Genomic DNA, 16,521 nt, shown 5'->3' on the forward strand with positions numbered 1-16,521 from the left:
GGTCCGCGACGACTCCCCGGACGGCGTTTCTCCTCCGAGCGGCGCCGGTTTCGGCTTTGGGGGGGGCGGGGGTACAGCCCATCCATGACCATGGGCGACAAGAAGAGCCCGACCAGGTACCTGCTCGGAGCGGAGGGGGCGGAAGGGGCGGGAGGGCTGGGGGCGGGCGGGGGCCGGCGACGACTAGGCCCCGGAGCCACCCGGGGCGGGGGGAGGCGCTGCTAAGATGGAGATCCGGGGGCGGGGGGAGGCGGCGGCGGCGGGCGGTGGCGGCGGCGGCGGCGGCGGCGGCGGCGGCGGGAGGAGGCGGTGTCGCTCCGGCTCGGGGCCGGCGGCCGTGCGCGCCGCAGCCATGGCGGCTCCTCCTCGGCCGCCCTCCGCCGCCGCCGCCGCCGCCGCCGCCGCCGCCGCCGCCGCCGCCACTCCTCCCAGACAAAGGGAGATTTAACCAGGTGGGGAGGGAGGGAGGGAGGGAGGGAGGGAGGGCGCGAGCAGGGGAGGGGAGAGCGAAGGAGCCGGCCCACTCCCCGCCGCCGGCCTCGGGCTGCCCCTGCGCGCCCCCTCCAGATCCGGCCCGCGGCTCCCCTGCCGGCCCCCCCAGCCCCACGCTCAAGTCCACAAGTCCGCCCGCTTCCTGCGCCCGCCGCGGCCCTTCCCGGGGCGCCGCCGCCGCCGCCGCCGCCGCCGCCGCCGCCGCCGCCGCCTGCCGTGCGAGGCAGCGCGGCCCCGGCCCGGAGGCTGCAGGGTGCCGGCGGCGGGGGCGCCCCCTGCCCTCCTCCCTCGGTCCCCGGAAAGGGAGGGAGGGAGGGAGGGTGGGTGGGTGGTCGCCCGAGCGAAGTTTCCAGCGCTCGATCCCTGCGGAATCGCGACGGCTCACCAGCGCCTGTGTTGTGTGTTTTGTTTTTTTTGTTTTGTTTTTTTTTTTTTTTTGCCGTTTCTCCCCCCCCCCTCCCCGCTCCTCGTCTCTCTCGCCTCCCCTTTCCCCCCACTCCTCACCCCTTCGAAGGCCAAAAAGACAAGCGAAACCTGCCGCAGACGAAGGCTTTTGGGATTGTAGCGTCTGCACCTTCAGAAACAGCGCTGAAGCCTTTAAATGCAGCATCTGCGATGTGAGGAAAGGCACCTCCACCAGGTACTTGAGGATCTGTGTTGGCTTTTGTTGAAGGACTTTTCTTGAATTTTTTTTTTTTTTAAAGGTGGGAGAGAGGGTACAGAGCTATACTTTGTGCCCCCTTTCCAACTTGTTGATTAGGGCTTTTTTTTTTTTTTTTTTTTTTTTTGCATTTGGGGGTGGGTGATGTGTGGTCTTGGTTGTGTGTGTTTCGTGTTGGGTGCAAAGCCTCCTATGCACTGAATGATTTATGGGAGGGAATTTTTCCAGGTTTTCGTCTTATTTCAAACAGGCTGGATTTATTTGACACTTGTATCCATTGGCTTATTGGTATTGGCTCAAAAAGAGAGGAAGCAGTGCTTTTGCTATGGGTTGTAGGACTTGAGACCTTTTATTTTTGCCATGTGTAGAATGTTTTTAATTTGCCTGAACTGAATTATTTCTTTTTCTTCTCTGAGCCATTTATAGTTATCTGAGGATGCTGGTTGTTGTGTGTGTGGGTTTTTTTTTTTTTTTTTTCCTGCCTTGAGCTGCAAACGTCTGTTACTTTCTTGGGCTTGAAAATAAATGTTGGGGATTGATAAAGTGCATTTTTTTTTTTTTTGGAAGGCCGAGCTGTCAATTTGTGTGTGTGTGTGTGTTTTTTTTTTCCGATTAGCTTATGCAGAATGGTGATGGAGGACGATTTTGCAAAATGGTGAAATGGATAGACTGTTTTGAAGTTTTTGTGTGTGTGTTTTAAAGCTTTATTACGATGCAAAGAATGTTGAAAGAATTCCTTTTCCTTCTTGGGAAGGTAGTAAATCCCATCTGGTATCAAAACGAGTTGAACTGCTCCGCATTTTAACATTTAGATATATTTGGGTAAGACGTCAAAGCTGGATTTTGTAGTCTTCTGGTCATCTTTTAAACTGAATCTGGAGTTTGTGTCAGTGATGTTAGAGTTTGAAGTCAAACTATTCTTGATATTCATTTAATGGGAAGACATTGTGGTATATGTATGTGAAAGCTGGGGAGAAGGAATGAGTTCCTAGTGGATCCTTGAAGGCTTAATAAGTTGATTGCCAGAAGTCTCATTTCATCAGGTACTTGTTTCTGAGTTGGTGGTGTTCCAATATGACTGTAGTAGTACTCCATAGTTCTAAGTGGATGTTGTTCTTTGACTAAATGAAGGCGTCCTGTTAGGGTTTCCTTGCTTTATTTATACCTGGGATTACATAGGATATTGGGTCACCTGAAGAATTTAATTCCGGGATGAATTATATTGGTCCAGTTACTTTGCTGGTGGAGCAGTTCTGTGACTTCCACTACTTAAATAATGAGTGCTTTGAAAAAAAGTACTCAAGCACTAAAAATATTTCTCCAGAAGTTGTTTTTACAGCAAATTCATGTCCTTTTTTGTATTAACCAAAGAACAAATTTAGCTAAAATAAAAAGCACTTAATGGGAGCTTAATAGATTTTGTTTTGCTCTCTGAAACAGGGAATTCCATCAAATGGCATGAAAGTTTAGAAATGTATTTATTATTTAAAGCAATAGTGATTGTATTATATTTATGAGTAATGTTTTTTTACATGTAGAATCCCTCAGGGGCCAAACCTCTTTATTGTGGTTTTGCTTTGAGTGTTACCGTAGATGATGTGCAAGTAAATGACTAGGAAACTCCTAAGAACTTGAGAACTTTACTGGTGAAGAGCAAAACCAAATTCAAGTTTACATCTGATGTATTGCTGGGAATGATTATCTTATAATGAAATGCATTTCAGTTTCTACGTGCATTTTAAAAATCTGACTTATCAACTTTTTGGAAATATGTGGGAGGTTTTGATTTTAAAAGCAATAGAAATGTTTATAAAGTTTTTTTCAGAGTTACAGATGATGACAGTGAAATCCAGTTTTTTAACAAATTGAAGACGAAATATTTTAAAGTCTGTTCAGGAACAGGATACTTTTCTCTTTAAGGGTTTCCCTGTAGTTTTTTGAGGTCTCTTATTGAGTAGAATTTGAACACAGATTTCCAAGATCCAAGGACTTAAACGCTTATCAAATTGTGATACCTGTATGTGGCCTAAGTTTGTTTCATCTTGGTTATTATCAGTGTTTGGATGTTTGAGATCTATTCTTGAAGGCATCATTAAGTGGAAAGTAAACAATATTTTGGCTTTCTTACAGTATGAATGGGTTTCGTGTAGAAAGGCGAATATCACAGGTCTTCCTTCAGGCTTATCAGGTGTAGAAAACTGTTGGTTAATTTCTCTGCCGTATTAGTTACTGCTGTGTGATTTTTCCTGGGTCTTACTCTTGTACTGTATTTGGCACCTCAAAGACTTTAACATTTTCTGCCTTGCATAGTTTTAACCAGACCTGGTATTGATGACAGTACAAAACTTGTTGGGTTTTGGATGCTGAGTAATAGGCAGAAATTTGTGATTTTAGAATAACTTTTAAAAATAATAAAAGGGCTTTGTTAACCTCTGTTGACTGGTATAGAAGTTGGGTTTTGTTGCTCAGAGCTGGTGTTTGGTATTCGTCTTACACAGCCTAGCTGGTGGCCTCGCCAGTGGTCATTTGGAGTTTGTTCATCATTTTTGTCATTGTTGCCATTATCTACCAAGTCAACCAAGGAAGTCCGGTTTTAATTAGTAGGTCTGGTAGGACACAGAACTGTATGCACTCTGAGGATAGAATTGATGTTACTTAATTTGATGAGGAAAATATTGAGTGTTCTACAAAGAATGTTTATTAAGCTCCTAAGACGGCGAAATACTGGTCAAGATAATTGGCGAGGGGTGGGAGGGTTGGTTGGACACGTACAAGGATGATCAGAATCCAAGCTATACAGGCTCTGAGAGATTTATAAGTGAAGTGCTGTGGGAGATTGGAGCAGTCTGAGTTGGGGAATCAATTAGAAGGATTCCTTCTCCCCATTTCTTCTGAAAAGGGAATTGATTTCTAAAAAATCACCTGCCAAATTTTTATGGTTATTGTCACGTGTATGTTATATATTGAATTCTGCAGGTAGATTTGTGAAAGTGATGGATAAGGCCTTTTTTTCTTCTTGCAGCAGCATAGAGCAGAATGAAAGTCGAGGGTCAGATGCTCCCAAGGAACATGTTAGGGGAAGGAGGAAGAGATACTTAATGAAAGGCTACTTGGAGGCTCAGGGGGCAATAGAGATCTGTATTTTGGATGTGTCAATTATATCGAGGGTCTCTGGGTCTTAGATACACTCCTTTTTCTAACTATATCATCCCGCTCTCTACCTTTTGCTGGTGATTTTTTTTTTAAATTTAGTTTTATTGAGTTTTATATACTATAGAATTCACTAATTTTAAGTGTATATATATATGATTCATTGAATTTTAGTTATCTTAAAGACTTGTGCAACCATCACCACAAACCAGTTTTAGAAGATTTCTTCATATCATATGGTTTTCTCTTGCCTGTTCTGTGATACAACTTAAGAGATTGGGTCACCTGCAGCCTCCTCCCCGTGCTGAGAGAACTCCAGAGTAAGCCGTTCAGTATAGGAAATAAAGGAGTGTGTATATAAGGTGGCTGTGGGTGGGGAGGAAACACTATCCCTTTCCTAGGTGATAAATTGAAGATAAAGTGGGATTTCCCAGCCTTGTTTGCCAGTCTCATGAAAGATGATAACCACCAGTTTTCTGAAGGAAAAACGCCTGCAAATTAACAAATTTACTTAGCCATTTTGTTAAGTTGAAGCTCTTGAGTGTTGAGCAGAGTAAATTCCTATACTTGGTGATGAATAAAATATACTTAGCTTTGGTTTTGCTACTTTTATGAATCCAACCATGTTTTTGTGGAGATACAGATTGCCAAGACCCTGCTGCAACTCTAGCTGATTGGTGAGTGGTTCTTTGATCATAGTGCTGCATTTTGACCTTCAGCTACCGCTTAAATGACATTCATTTGAAAATGGGTAGATTTTTGCTCTGGGTAGTTACCATAGATTTAGAACTTATCCAGTCTTTAGTGCCAGATTTTATCCTGATACTGGGTTCAAATCATGTTTATTTGAATACCATCCCCCTGAAAAGTGTACTGTTTTTAGAGCTTTTGCAGACAAGTAGAAGTGAGGAATTTACTTTAGATATGTAATAAGATCATGCCATTAAAAAAAAAAAAAGTTGGTGCTCCGTTTGTAAAATGCTTTTTCCTTGTTCAGGAACTGGTATTTCAAAGTTGTAAATTGGACGTTTTCTCTTCCTTAAGTTCAGATAGCCTAATAACTGAATATCCGTTGAATAGTCATGAAGTACTTCAGTTTTAGGGGAAAAAATACATGATTTGTGGCAGTTCCGATCTCGCTTCAAAAGTGCATCACCCTGAGTTACTTTTCAGATAGGAAAACTCCCAGAAAGCAGGGGTGGGGGTGTACCTAATCTGGAGCAGAGCCAAGCCACTTTCCTATGGTTTTGGATCATCCACCACAGTGGTTTTGCTCCTTAGATCACATTGGTTTTACTGTAGTGTTTGTCTTTCACAGAATTTCTCCATAAAATACATGGAAAAATTACCTGTCTTCCGAACCATGAAACCTTACCAAACCTTTCGGCCTCAAAGCTGGTAGAGTTTTTAAAGATCACTCTTATCCAGAAACAGTGATAATTTATTTTGTATTTGCCATTACATTGGACTTACTGATTTATTGGTACTAACTTGATCTTATGTATACTTGGTGACCTTAAAGTAAATTACCTGGGTAGTTGTGGTTATTTGACAAGTTTTTATTGAGCTCACAGCTAAATGGGCTCTGGATATACAGTAGTGGAAAGACAGACAAGGTGCTTGTTCTCATAGGGTCTGAATTACTATGGAGAAGAAGAGAAATAAACAGAAAAAATAAAGTAATTTTGGCCAGTGGCAAGTGTTTTGAGAAATTAGAGCAGGATGTGGAACTATAGAGTGATGAGAACTGGGGGAGTGACTGCTTTCTAGACAGTGTTAAGATACACATTTGCCTTTTTAGGCAGCATGCATGCTGCTTTCTTTTGGAACAAGGGGATAGTTATTTCTGTAGGTTATTTCTCTAGCCTGTGCCATCTAGCTCATTGGGTTGGGGACAGTTTAGAGTTGGAACCTTTGTGTACAGGCTACTCAGCTTTTCCTTAGTTGCATGCCCTATACTGAGGCCAGGCCAGCTAACTTGTCAGTATATCCTGTTAGTTACTGGGATGGGAGGTTTGAATGGATTATTCATGTGGCATACATTTATCCTGTGCTGTCAGTGCTGAAGAAATGCCAAGATTAATAAAAACTATTTTGGTAAACAACAGCTACTTGAGGAAGTTGTCGGCACTAACTCAGTTCATTATTAGTACTTCAGGTAACAGTGGGTCTCTGTCTCCTTTGCAGTTTGAACTAAAACATTCTACAGTCTTTCTGGCTCTCATTTTCTCTTTGGCTCTGTCCCCAGGGCCTTTTTTTGTTTGTGGCATCTTTTATCCTCCCCATCAGAAATGTTCCCTTCCTCTTTTTTAGGTAAAGAGGTTTTTTCTTTTTTCTTTTTAGTTTTATTTATTATTTGAAAGATTTTATTTATTTTGAGAGAAAGTGGGGGAGGAGCAGAGGGAGAGAGAGCGCACTTGATTTAACGGAGTGGGATTAAGGGCTCAGTCCCATGACCCTAAGATCATGATCTGAGCCACTCAAGAGATGGATGCTTAACTCACTGAGCCACCCTGGTGCCCCTTTAAGTAAACTTTTTGAACTGTAGCGTACATATGGAGAAGTGCACAAATCATAATTAAAAGGCTTGAGGAACCTTCATAGGATGAAGACACCATGTATCTTGTACCCAGGTTAAGAAAACATTACCAGGACCCCAGAGTCCATTGTACACTCTTAGGACGGTCACTTCAGCCACCGCCCTAACTTCTAACGCTGGAGAGGAGTTCTGCATGTTTCTGAACTTCGTATAAGTCATACAGTTATGTTCACTTCTGTGTCTGGCTTCTTGAGATTCATCCATGTTAGTGTATGTGGTTCTTGTTTTTTCAACCAGTGTTGCTGTTTTATCCTAAGAGTATCTTAGAGCTCAACTCTGCATGTAGACCCTTAAACATTCTAGAGATAGGATCTCTCCTTGATAGCTTTTTATTACCTATTTAGTTGAACATAGTTGTTTTCTTTCAGCTGTAGTGTAAATTCACACATCATTAGGTGTAAGGATAAAACCTGGTGTGAGGGGGCAGCCCAGGTGGCTCAGCGGTTTAGAACCGCCTTCAGCCCAGGGCCTGATCCTGAGGTCTCGGGATCGAGTCCCACATCAGGCTCCCTGCATGGAGCCTGCTTCTCCCTCTGCCTGTGTCTCTGCCCCTCTCTCTCTCTCCTCTCTGTGTATTCTCATGAATAAATAAATAAAATCTTAAAAAAAAAAAAAACCTGGTGTGTGGAACTTTCTACAGTACAGAAATGGAGTAAACTTTTGCTTCTCATCAGATGTAGTGTTTATCAGTCGTTTATATTTCAAGTCATTGGTTAAGTAAACAGAAAATTCCTGCTTTCAGAAAACCTAACAAATGTTGAAAAGGTAAGACGGTAAAAAGATGTTCAGTGATGTAAAGCACCCAGTGGTGATAGGCATGGAATGAATGAGCACATGGTAGAAATAGTCTGTATGGGTACATTGGGAAAGGCCTCACTGAATCTGGAATTTAAATGAGGCCTTTATGATTCTGTAGAGTTTGTTAGTTTGTTGTACCGGCTAATAGAAGTTGTTTGCTCCCTCCTACATCCTTTTCAGCTCTTCCTCATTTCAGATGTCATCCATACCTTTCCATTTCTCCCCACAGGCTGGTAATTCTCATACCCTATTAACCATCCATCACCACCCTTATGCATGCATGTTCATGGCTATCAAATCCAACTGGTTTTGGGGCCTCTCCACTTGGTCAACTTATATCAGCTCCTATTCTTATTGCCTTCAAGATACAAAGTCCAAATGCTGAGCATCACAATAGTCCTTTCTTGTTCCTTTAGGATTTCTGGAAGCAGACTGCCACCACACCCCATCTGCCCTCCACATACAGCATGTGTGTGTTTCATGCCAAACTGCTTGTTTCCCAAGCATGGGCCTATCTCATTTCCATACCTTCACACCTTCCCTTCTCTTGATTTTCTCTGAAGTGCTTTCCCTTGCGTCTGTGTCCTGCCTAACTTCTATTTGTCCTTCTAGATGTTTCAGGAGGCCTTTCCATTGCCCTCCAACCAGGTGTACCTCATCGTAACACTTGAACAGAATTTTTATTTGATCACTTACTATGTTTTCACCTTTTTGGAGGGCAGGACCTTTTTTTCTTTAATTAATTAATTTTAATTTGAGAGAGAGACGGAGATTGAGAATCTAAGCAGTCAGTCTCTCCGTACAGCCTCAGAGACCGATGTGGGGCTCCATCCATCTCATGACCCTGAGATCATGACCTGAGCGGAAACCAAGAGTCTGATACTTAGTGGCTCAGTTAGGTGCCCCTTAAGGGCAGGACCTTTCGTTTCACAGCTTTATTTTTCTTGAAAATCTAGTACAGTGCCTGGCACTTGACAGGGGCTCAGTAAATGTATATAGAATAATGAAGACTAAGAGTTTAAATTGGAGTTCTCTTTAAAACTGTTCCAGTTTAAAAGTTTTATCTAGGGCAGCCAGGGTGGCTCAGCGGTTTAGCGCAGCCTTCAGCCCAGGGTGTGATCCTGGAGACCAGGGATCAAGTCCCACATCAGGCTCCCTCTGCCTGTGTCTGTGCCTCTCTATCTGTGTCTCTCATGAATAAATAAATAAAATCTTTAAAAAAAAAGTTTTATCTAAGAAATATGCTTTCATACTAAGGCTTGGATCGTGTATGTGTAATGTTACTGGTTTAGGGGAAAGTTGTCTTTATGAAATAATGTCCTTAAAAGTGGTATTCCTGTTTTTCTGGTTTTGTTTTTGTAAACGTGTGCTGGAAATTAAACATGAACCTTCAGCGTTGGCCGCTGTAGGCAGTGCATTTTTTTTTTTTTTTTTTTTTACTTTTAGGCAGTGCGTTTAAAGTACTTCCTGGAGTGGTTTGGAGCTTTATAGCATTAGCACATTTACCTAAATAAGAACTGTGACGATTCTTTTTGGGTGCCCATTTGGGAACTAGATGGATGTGCTTGTTTGTAAGCTGGCATTGAAAGGCAGTTTTAAAATGGGCACAAAACGTTTTGGGTGTTATTATTATGCTGTCCATTGTATAAGTTGTGTTAACGTACCTATAAGTTGGAAGTTGTACTTTGTACATGGAGAATATTACTATCCTGTTGAGTAATTTGGATTAATCACTTCTGTTAAATTGAAGTTTTGACTCATTCACTTCATTTATTTAGCATTAATTTCAATTCCATGCAGTGATTGACACAGACTGTTGTGTCAAAGAAGAAATCTCAGTTAAGGCAATGAATGTAGTAAACTACAGTGTTAGAAATCATGAATAGTTGAAATCACAAGGTAAACAGGTGAAATTTTAATTTTTCAATAGCATTCGATACTACTGCTCTCCTTCCAGCCTCCATCAATTTAGAAAAACTAAATTATCTTTTGGTTGGAAAAAGAAATGGTGGAAGGGATATGTTAAAAAAAAATCTTAAAACTTTATAATTTAAGAACATTAACAATATATATTAAGATGAAGTTCACTTTGAGAGGGACAAGAAATTAAAGGTGATATAGGATGCTAATTTCATCAGCCTGTATTGGATCTAAAACCTAGTCAGTACGTGGTGGTTAGTCATGGAGGAAACCAACTTGGTGACTGCTTTCTTTTTGTTTTTTTTTTTTTTTTCAAGACTTTATTCATGAGAGACACAGAGAGAGGGAGGCAGAGACACAGGCAGAGGGAGAAGCAGGCTCCATGCAGAGAGCCCCATATGGGACTCGATCCCAGGACTCCAGGATCACGCCCTGGGCCAAAGGCAGGCACCCAACCGCTGAGCCACCCAGGTGTCCTGGTGACTGCTCTCTAAGAAGAGATCAGATTCCACATGTAGGTTATAAGGTTTATACTTGTTCATTCCTTTATAGAACTAAGAGTTGTTTAGTATCATAAGTCTGCCAGAATATTCAGGGTTTCAAGAAATAATTCAGCTCAAACTATCTTAAGTCAAAATAAAACAATTTTGTTGTCTTTGGGCATCTGGGTGGCTTACATGTTGGTTACATGGTTGCCTTTGAGACTCAGGTAATGATCCTGGGGACCTGAGATCTAGCCCCACATCAGGTTCCCTGCTCACTGGAGTCTGCTTGTCCTCCCCCAGCCACATTCTCTCACGCACACATGCTCACTTTGAAGGAAATAAAACAATAAGGTCTTAAAAAAATTGTTTTTGCTGTCTTAACATAACCAGTAATGAGAAGGATACCATTTAAACTCATAATCAACTGCAGGAATCAGGACTCCTGTTAACTTGCCCAATTCCTGGGCCGTTCTTTGTTTCCTGGAGGTTGGGACGGTTGGATTGGCCAAGGCTAACCAGTCTGCAGAGTTTTACTTGAAGAAAAATGGAACACTTAACCAAGTGGATAGGAAAATAGCTACCATAGTAACACACCTTTGTAACCGGGTAATACTCATATATTCAGTTCGAGTTTCAAACTATAATAAACTGGATAACTGGAACTCTGTTTACCTGGTACTTACACATTTTTATCATACAGATAAAGGAAAGATTATCAGTGCTTTGGTAAAATTTAAAAAATCTGTATATGTTATAGGTTAAATTCCTGTACTATTACCTATGATCATGGTTCTCTTTTATTTTAGTTCTGAAGATGGTAATACATGCTTATTATAAGAAGTTTGAGGACAAAACAAAAACATAAGCAAAGGCCACCTATATTCTGTCATGCAGAATTTTTTTTTATTTGTTGACCAATTTATTCATGCTCTGGACCACAAATATTTGAGTCACTAGTTCTCCATGTGCTGTTTAATATGCTAGTTCATTGAGTTTTCAGAGTATTATTGTAGGTGGTAGTTCCATGTAGGAATAGGAATGTCAGGCAGTGTGTGATACAAAACATTTAATCTCTGGTTTGAAGGATATACATTCTGACTTGTTAGTTTTATGTGGTTTATTTGGGGTTTTTCTTCTAAGGGAAATTAAGGGCTGTTGGGGTGGGAGGGAGATGGGTGTGACTCTAAAGGGATACCAAGAGGGAAAGTTTTATGTTGATGAAATCTAATCTTGATAGTGGTGGTGGTCACGTGAATCAACGCATGTGATGAGGTGACATAGAATGGTACACACACATCCCAATGTGAACTTCTTGGTTTTGATGTACTATAATCCAGAGAATACAACCCTGCCTGGGAAAATGGGGTGCAAGTTATGTAGGACCTTGTACTACTTTTGCAATGTCTTGTGAATCTGTATTTATTTCGAAATAAAAAGTTAAGTTTTAGAGTATGTAATAGAGGAAATGTTCATAATATTAGCAAAAAACCAGTTCAAAATGATATGACACTGAGATCCCACTTTATATTTCATGCCACTGGGATCCCTGGGTGGCGCAGCGGTTTGGCGCCTGCCTTTGGCCCAGGGCGCGATCCTGGAGATCTGGGATCGAATCCCACGTTGGGCTCCCTGCGTGGAGCCTGCTTCTCCCTCTGCCTGTGTCTCTGCCTCCCTCCCTCCCTCTCTCTCTCTCTCTCTCTCTCTCTCATCATGAATAAATAAGTAAAATCTTTAAAAAAATATATTTCATGCCACTTAATCTACTATATACCTGGAAATAATGAGTGATCAAAATATTAATTCTGAGCAATAGCACGATGGATTCTTTCGTGTGTGTGCTTTTCTGTAATTTCTGCAGTGTAGATTAGTTGGTATCACTTTGTAGTTGGCAAAACCAATTTTCATGATAGGAAGTTAAAAAAAATAATTCTGGAATATTTAACATTTTACATTGAGATTGTAGAGTTTTGTTTATATTGGTTACACTAATTTAGCATTTAAATAGCTATTAACGGAGATTGGAAAATATATTTATACTCTAAAACATGTTGTGTTTGTAAATTTAAAGCTGTTTTGTGCTTGTGGTATTACAAAAACATACAGTATGATGTTCTAACATCATAACTTATGCTGTCCAACATAAGTATATGCATTGCAAACCACATGAAATTATAAACTTCATTAGCCACAGTGGGAAAGTAAAAAAGCAGGTGCATTATTTTGAAGAATTTATTTTGTTTAATCCATTATATCCAGAATACTATCATTTCAATATATGATCAGCATAAAATTGCAACGAGATATTTTGCATTCTTTTTATTGTACTAGGCCATCATACTTTGGTGTGCATTTTATAATCACAGTACAACCAAGTTCAGACTAGCCACATTTCAAGTTCTCAGTAACACATGTGGCTACCATATTGAAAGTAGTAGTAGGAGTTGAGAGCCAGGGCTTTGGTGTCAGGCCTAAGTTAAGTAACCCCAACTCTTACTTGCTAACTTTGTGATCTTGGGCATGTTACTTAACCTTGTGCTTCAGTGTTTCATTTGTGAATAGTAACTTCTCCATGGTGGTATTATAAGGATTAAATGAGTGAATGTGTTTAGCAACTTGGCACAGGACCTAGCATAATAAATACTGTAAAAAATGATAAAGCTGTTGATGGATTGTATTGTATTGGATTGAATGACTAATCATTTTTATTTATTTATTTATGATAGTCACAGAGAGAGAGAGAGAGAGAGAGAGAGAGGCAGAGACACAGGCAGAGGGAGAAGCAGGCTCCATGCACCGGGAGCCCGATATGGGATTCGATCCCGGGTCTCCAGGATCGCGCCCTGAGCCAAAGGCAGGCGCCAAACTGCTGCGCCACCCAGGGATCCCCTGAATGACTAATCATTTTAAAGGCACAACTGGTTTCTTAATAATATTACCAGTGAAAATGCATAAGTAGTACGTGAGACATGTGTTTTCTGGAATTCAACTTTTGGGACCTAAGTTTTAAATGATGATTGAATAAATGGACAAATATTTGAGCACTTATGTGCAATGTATTGCGCTAGGCACTTGAACATTTAGACTGTAAATCTTAAGATATTCTCAAATATTATATATTTGCATAGCACTTTACATTTACCATACCAATTTTTTATCTGTTTCCCAATGTAATACTCAAAGCAATCCTGAGATAGAGTTGTTATTCCCACTTTCACAGTTGAGGAAGTTGAAGCTCAGAAAAGTGAAGTAACTTAGTTGATTTCATACCTAGCTAGTAGAATAGAAGAAATAGAAAGTTGACATAATTAAATGGACAAATTAATATTGTACCAAAGTGTTTTAACTGGCTTCTTTTAATTCCTTCCTTTTTCTCCTTTGCTGTCTCAAGAGAGAATACTTTTCCAGGGCCATTTAAATTAGATAAGGGTAATAATATAATGTCCACTTTATTGAGAATTATCCTGAGATTTATTAGCTTAACCTTATCTATGATGTAAAGGTTAACATAAGTCTATATAGGTTAGGTGATTTATTTTGCTTATTGTGATTTTTTTTTTTTTTTAGAACGTTGACTTTTTCCTCATTCTGTCTCTTGGTGAAATATACTCCAAAAATGGGCTGAGAATATGCAGTATATACTGTCTGAAAAATAAACTTTGAAGTAGTTTGTCATGTGACTCATTCAGAAAATGACACAATACTTTGAAAGAACCTGGCATGCCGCCATTAAAAATCAGTGGTCAGAGGCAGCAGTGGGAGGTACCTGCTCCTGGGCAGAGTCTCATGAAGCACATGTCATCAGGCATTAGGTATCTGTGTTCTCTAATATGTAGAATCTGCTTTCAGTGTATGCATGGCTGTCTGTTTGTGGGATTTTTTTTTCCTCCAGTTAAGAAAATTGAGGGAGTCACAGGAGGTCTAATTTGCTGTTGAGTACTCTGGGACACAAAATGTATGACAGTGAACTTATCCTGACATGTACTTTTGGTGTGTATCATTGAAATGTATTTATAAGAAGGAGAATTAGATTTTGGTGCTCAAGACAAGAGTGATAATAGGGGGAGGTGGGAAGGTAGGTAGAGTGTTCTTTGTTTCCTTGGTTTTCTCTCTGCCTTTTCTTTTTTCTGGCTCAGCATAATGTGCCTGACAATGCGTCTCTTCTTGTCTATCTAAAAGAACCCCTCAGAATTCTATATGAAAAACTCACTTCTGATCTTTGTGAATTTTAGCAATGTGAAATTCTGCAATTAGAGTTTTCTTTCCCTTAATTGAAGGGTTGTGAGGCTTGTGGAATGTGGTTCTCCAGACGGACTGAAATTCGACGTAATAGGATTCAAAGATTTTTGTTTTTTCTTCGTGCTAAGGATGTCATAAAAGCTTGACTGTACATAGTTCCTATATATTGAAAATAATTGATTTGCAATGTCTCATTTCTCCACCCTCAAGATATGTTAGTAGATATTTTATATATTTCAGAATCTCTGAATGGGAAGGCTTTATCTTTCTAAAACTTTTTGGCAACAGAATGTGTAGTTGAAATTTCCTTATTTAAATTATAGTTAATGCATTTATTTTGAAATCCTTCATTTATATACTTAAATATCTTTATCCCTCTCTTTCCCAGTCTAAGAAATTAAACTCATCACAGACTGACCAAAACAGTAGATTCAGTTAATCTCCTATTATGGATCTCTAAGATAAGGGCTTTCTGTCACAACACTTGATGTAGAAGGTATATTAACTACAGACAGGTGTACTACAGCCCTAAGGGTATTCTTAGTCTTTGTTATTTCATTTAATTAAAAGAAAACTCCAATGCTTCTCTTGGGTGGGGGGGAGTTTGTATTACTGAAATAGTTAATATTGTGTCATGCCCCAAGGCAAAGCTTGTTTCTAATAGAACAGGTGTACATTTGTACTTTTTTATGCTTAGCATTTATTGAACAGCCATTATTGAGTGAGTTAAGTACTATAACTGGAACACAGACCTAGGAATTTCATTGGTTAATAGGAAGAAGAGTGGGACACAGCTCTTAAAAGGCTTCATCAGTGACCTGCAACTAACCCAATAATAATGCTGATAAGGGCCAGCATTTAATGGGCATTTGGCGAATAGCAGGCACTGTATTAAGCCTATTTCATGGATTGTCTCCTTAGTCTTTTTTTTTTTTTAATAGATTTTAATTACTTATTCATGAGAGACACACAGAGAGGGGCAGAGACATAGGCAGAGAGAGAAGCAGACTCCCTACAGGGAGTTCAATTCGGGACTCAATCCCAGGACCCTGGGATCATGACCTGAGCCAAAGGCAGATAGATGCTCAACCGCTGAGCCATTCAGGTGTCCCTCATTTAATCCTTTTAATGGTATGATATTGTATCTCCATTTCACAGATAACAAAATGAGGCTTAGAGTTTATATCCCCAGCCCGAGTTTATATAGCACAGTTGCACTTGACTCGGATCTTTTCCAGCTTCACATTAATATAATTTCTAATGGTGACGTCCGGGTGGCTCAGTGGTTGAGCATCTGGCTTTGGTGTAGGTTGTGATCCCAGAGTTCCAGGATCGTGTTCCACATTGGGCTCCCTACAGGGAACCTGCTTCTCCCTCTGCCTATGTCTCTGCCTCTCTCTGTGTCTCTCACGAATAAATAAATAAAATCTTTTTTTTTTAATTGTTTCTAATGAGTTTTTCTCTGAAAATGGCATTACCATCTATACATACACCAGTCTATGGACATCACTGTAGATACTCAGCTGTAGCCAGTCAGATGTCAAATTCTGTGGCTTTATTCCTCTTGTATTCCTGTTATTACCGCCTTTAGGTCCTCAATATTTCATTTTTTATTTCAGTGTGAACTTCATTAATTGCAAGTCTCTATAGTCCAGGCCTGCTTCTGGACTATTGTAGTAGCTTTGGTCTGCCAGGTATTCAGTGATCTCTAGAAAACACATAGATCATGTAGCTTGTCTGTCTAGAATCCTTGGTTACTTACTGCCTGATTGCCCAAGGAGGTATTACCTTGTCTCCTTAAACGACCCGTGAGGCCTAGCGTGATCTGGCTCTGTCCTGTGTACCAGCTCATCTTTGCCACTTCTTATCATGCACCTTCTGGTCAAACTTGTGTTCCATCAGCATGTTCTTTCATGTCACTGTGCTGCCTGGAGACTTTTACCTCTTAGTATTACTTAGTAAATGCCACCCGTAGATGTAAGATACAGCTCATGTCAACTCTTTTGGGAAACCTCTCTTGATTCTTTTTTTTCCTGTGATCATTGAAGAACTTTGTGCATTTCTTTAGCATAGCACGTCTTCATTTTGTAGTGAAATTTGTTTACATTTGTTGCCCCAAATTTAAATTTGTAGCCCTCATGGGCAAGGATAGTACCACTGACACATTGTTAAATCTTCAG

The 16,521-nt window shown here is 40.5% G+C and overlaps 1 protein-coding gene across 1 annotated transcript in view; it reads left to right on the plus strand.

Moving 5' to 3' along the window:
* The window catches only part of RYBP (RING1 and YY1 binding protein), a 77,577-nt gene continuing 61,056 nt past the window's right edge, over nt 1-16,521 (plus strand). Inside the window, exons 1-2 of the mRNA XM_055344137.1 lie at nt 1-116; nt 1,007-1,132. Of these exons, the coding sequence (XP_055200112.1) occupies nt 85-116; nt 1,007-1,132 (158 nt within the window). The 5' untranslated portion in view covers nt 1-84. The remainder of the gene's footprint in view (nt 117-1,006; nt 1,133-16,521) is intronic.

The sequence above is a fragment of the Nyctereutes procyonoides genome, unplaced genomic scaffold (assembly GCF_905146905.1).
Source record: "Nyctereutes procyonoides isolate TBG_1078 unplaced genomic scaffold, NYPRO_anot_genome, whole genome shotgun sequence".
Taxonomy (NCBI): domain Eukaryota; kingdom Metazoa; phylum Chordata; class Mammalia; order Carnivora; family Canidae; genus Nyctereutes; species Nyctereutes procyonoides.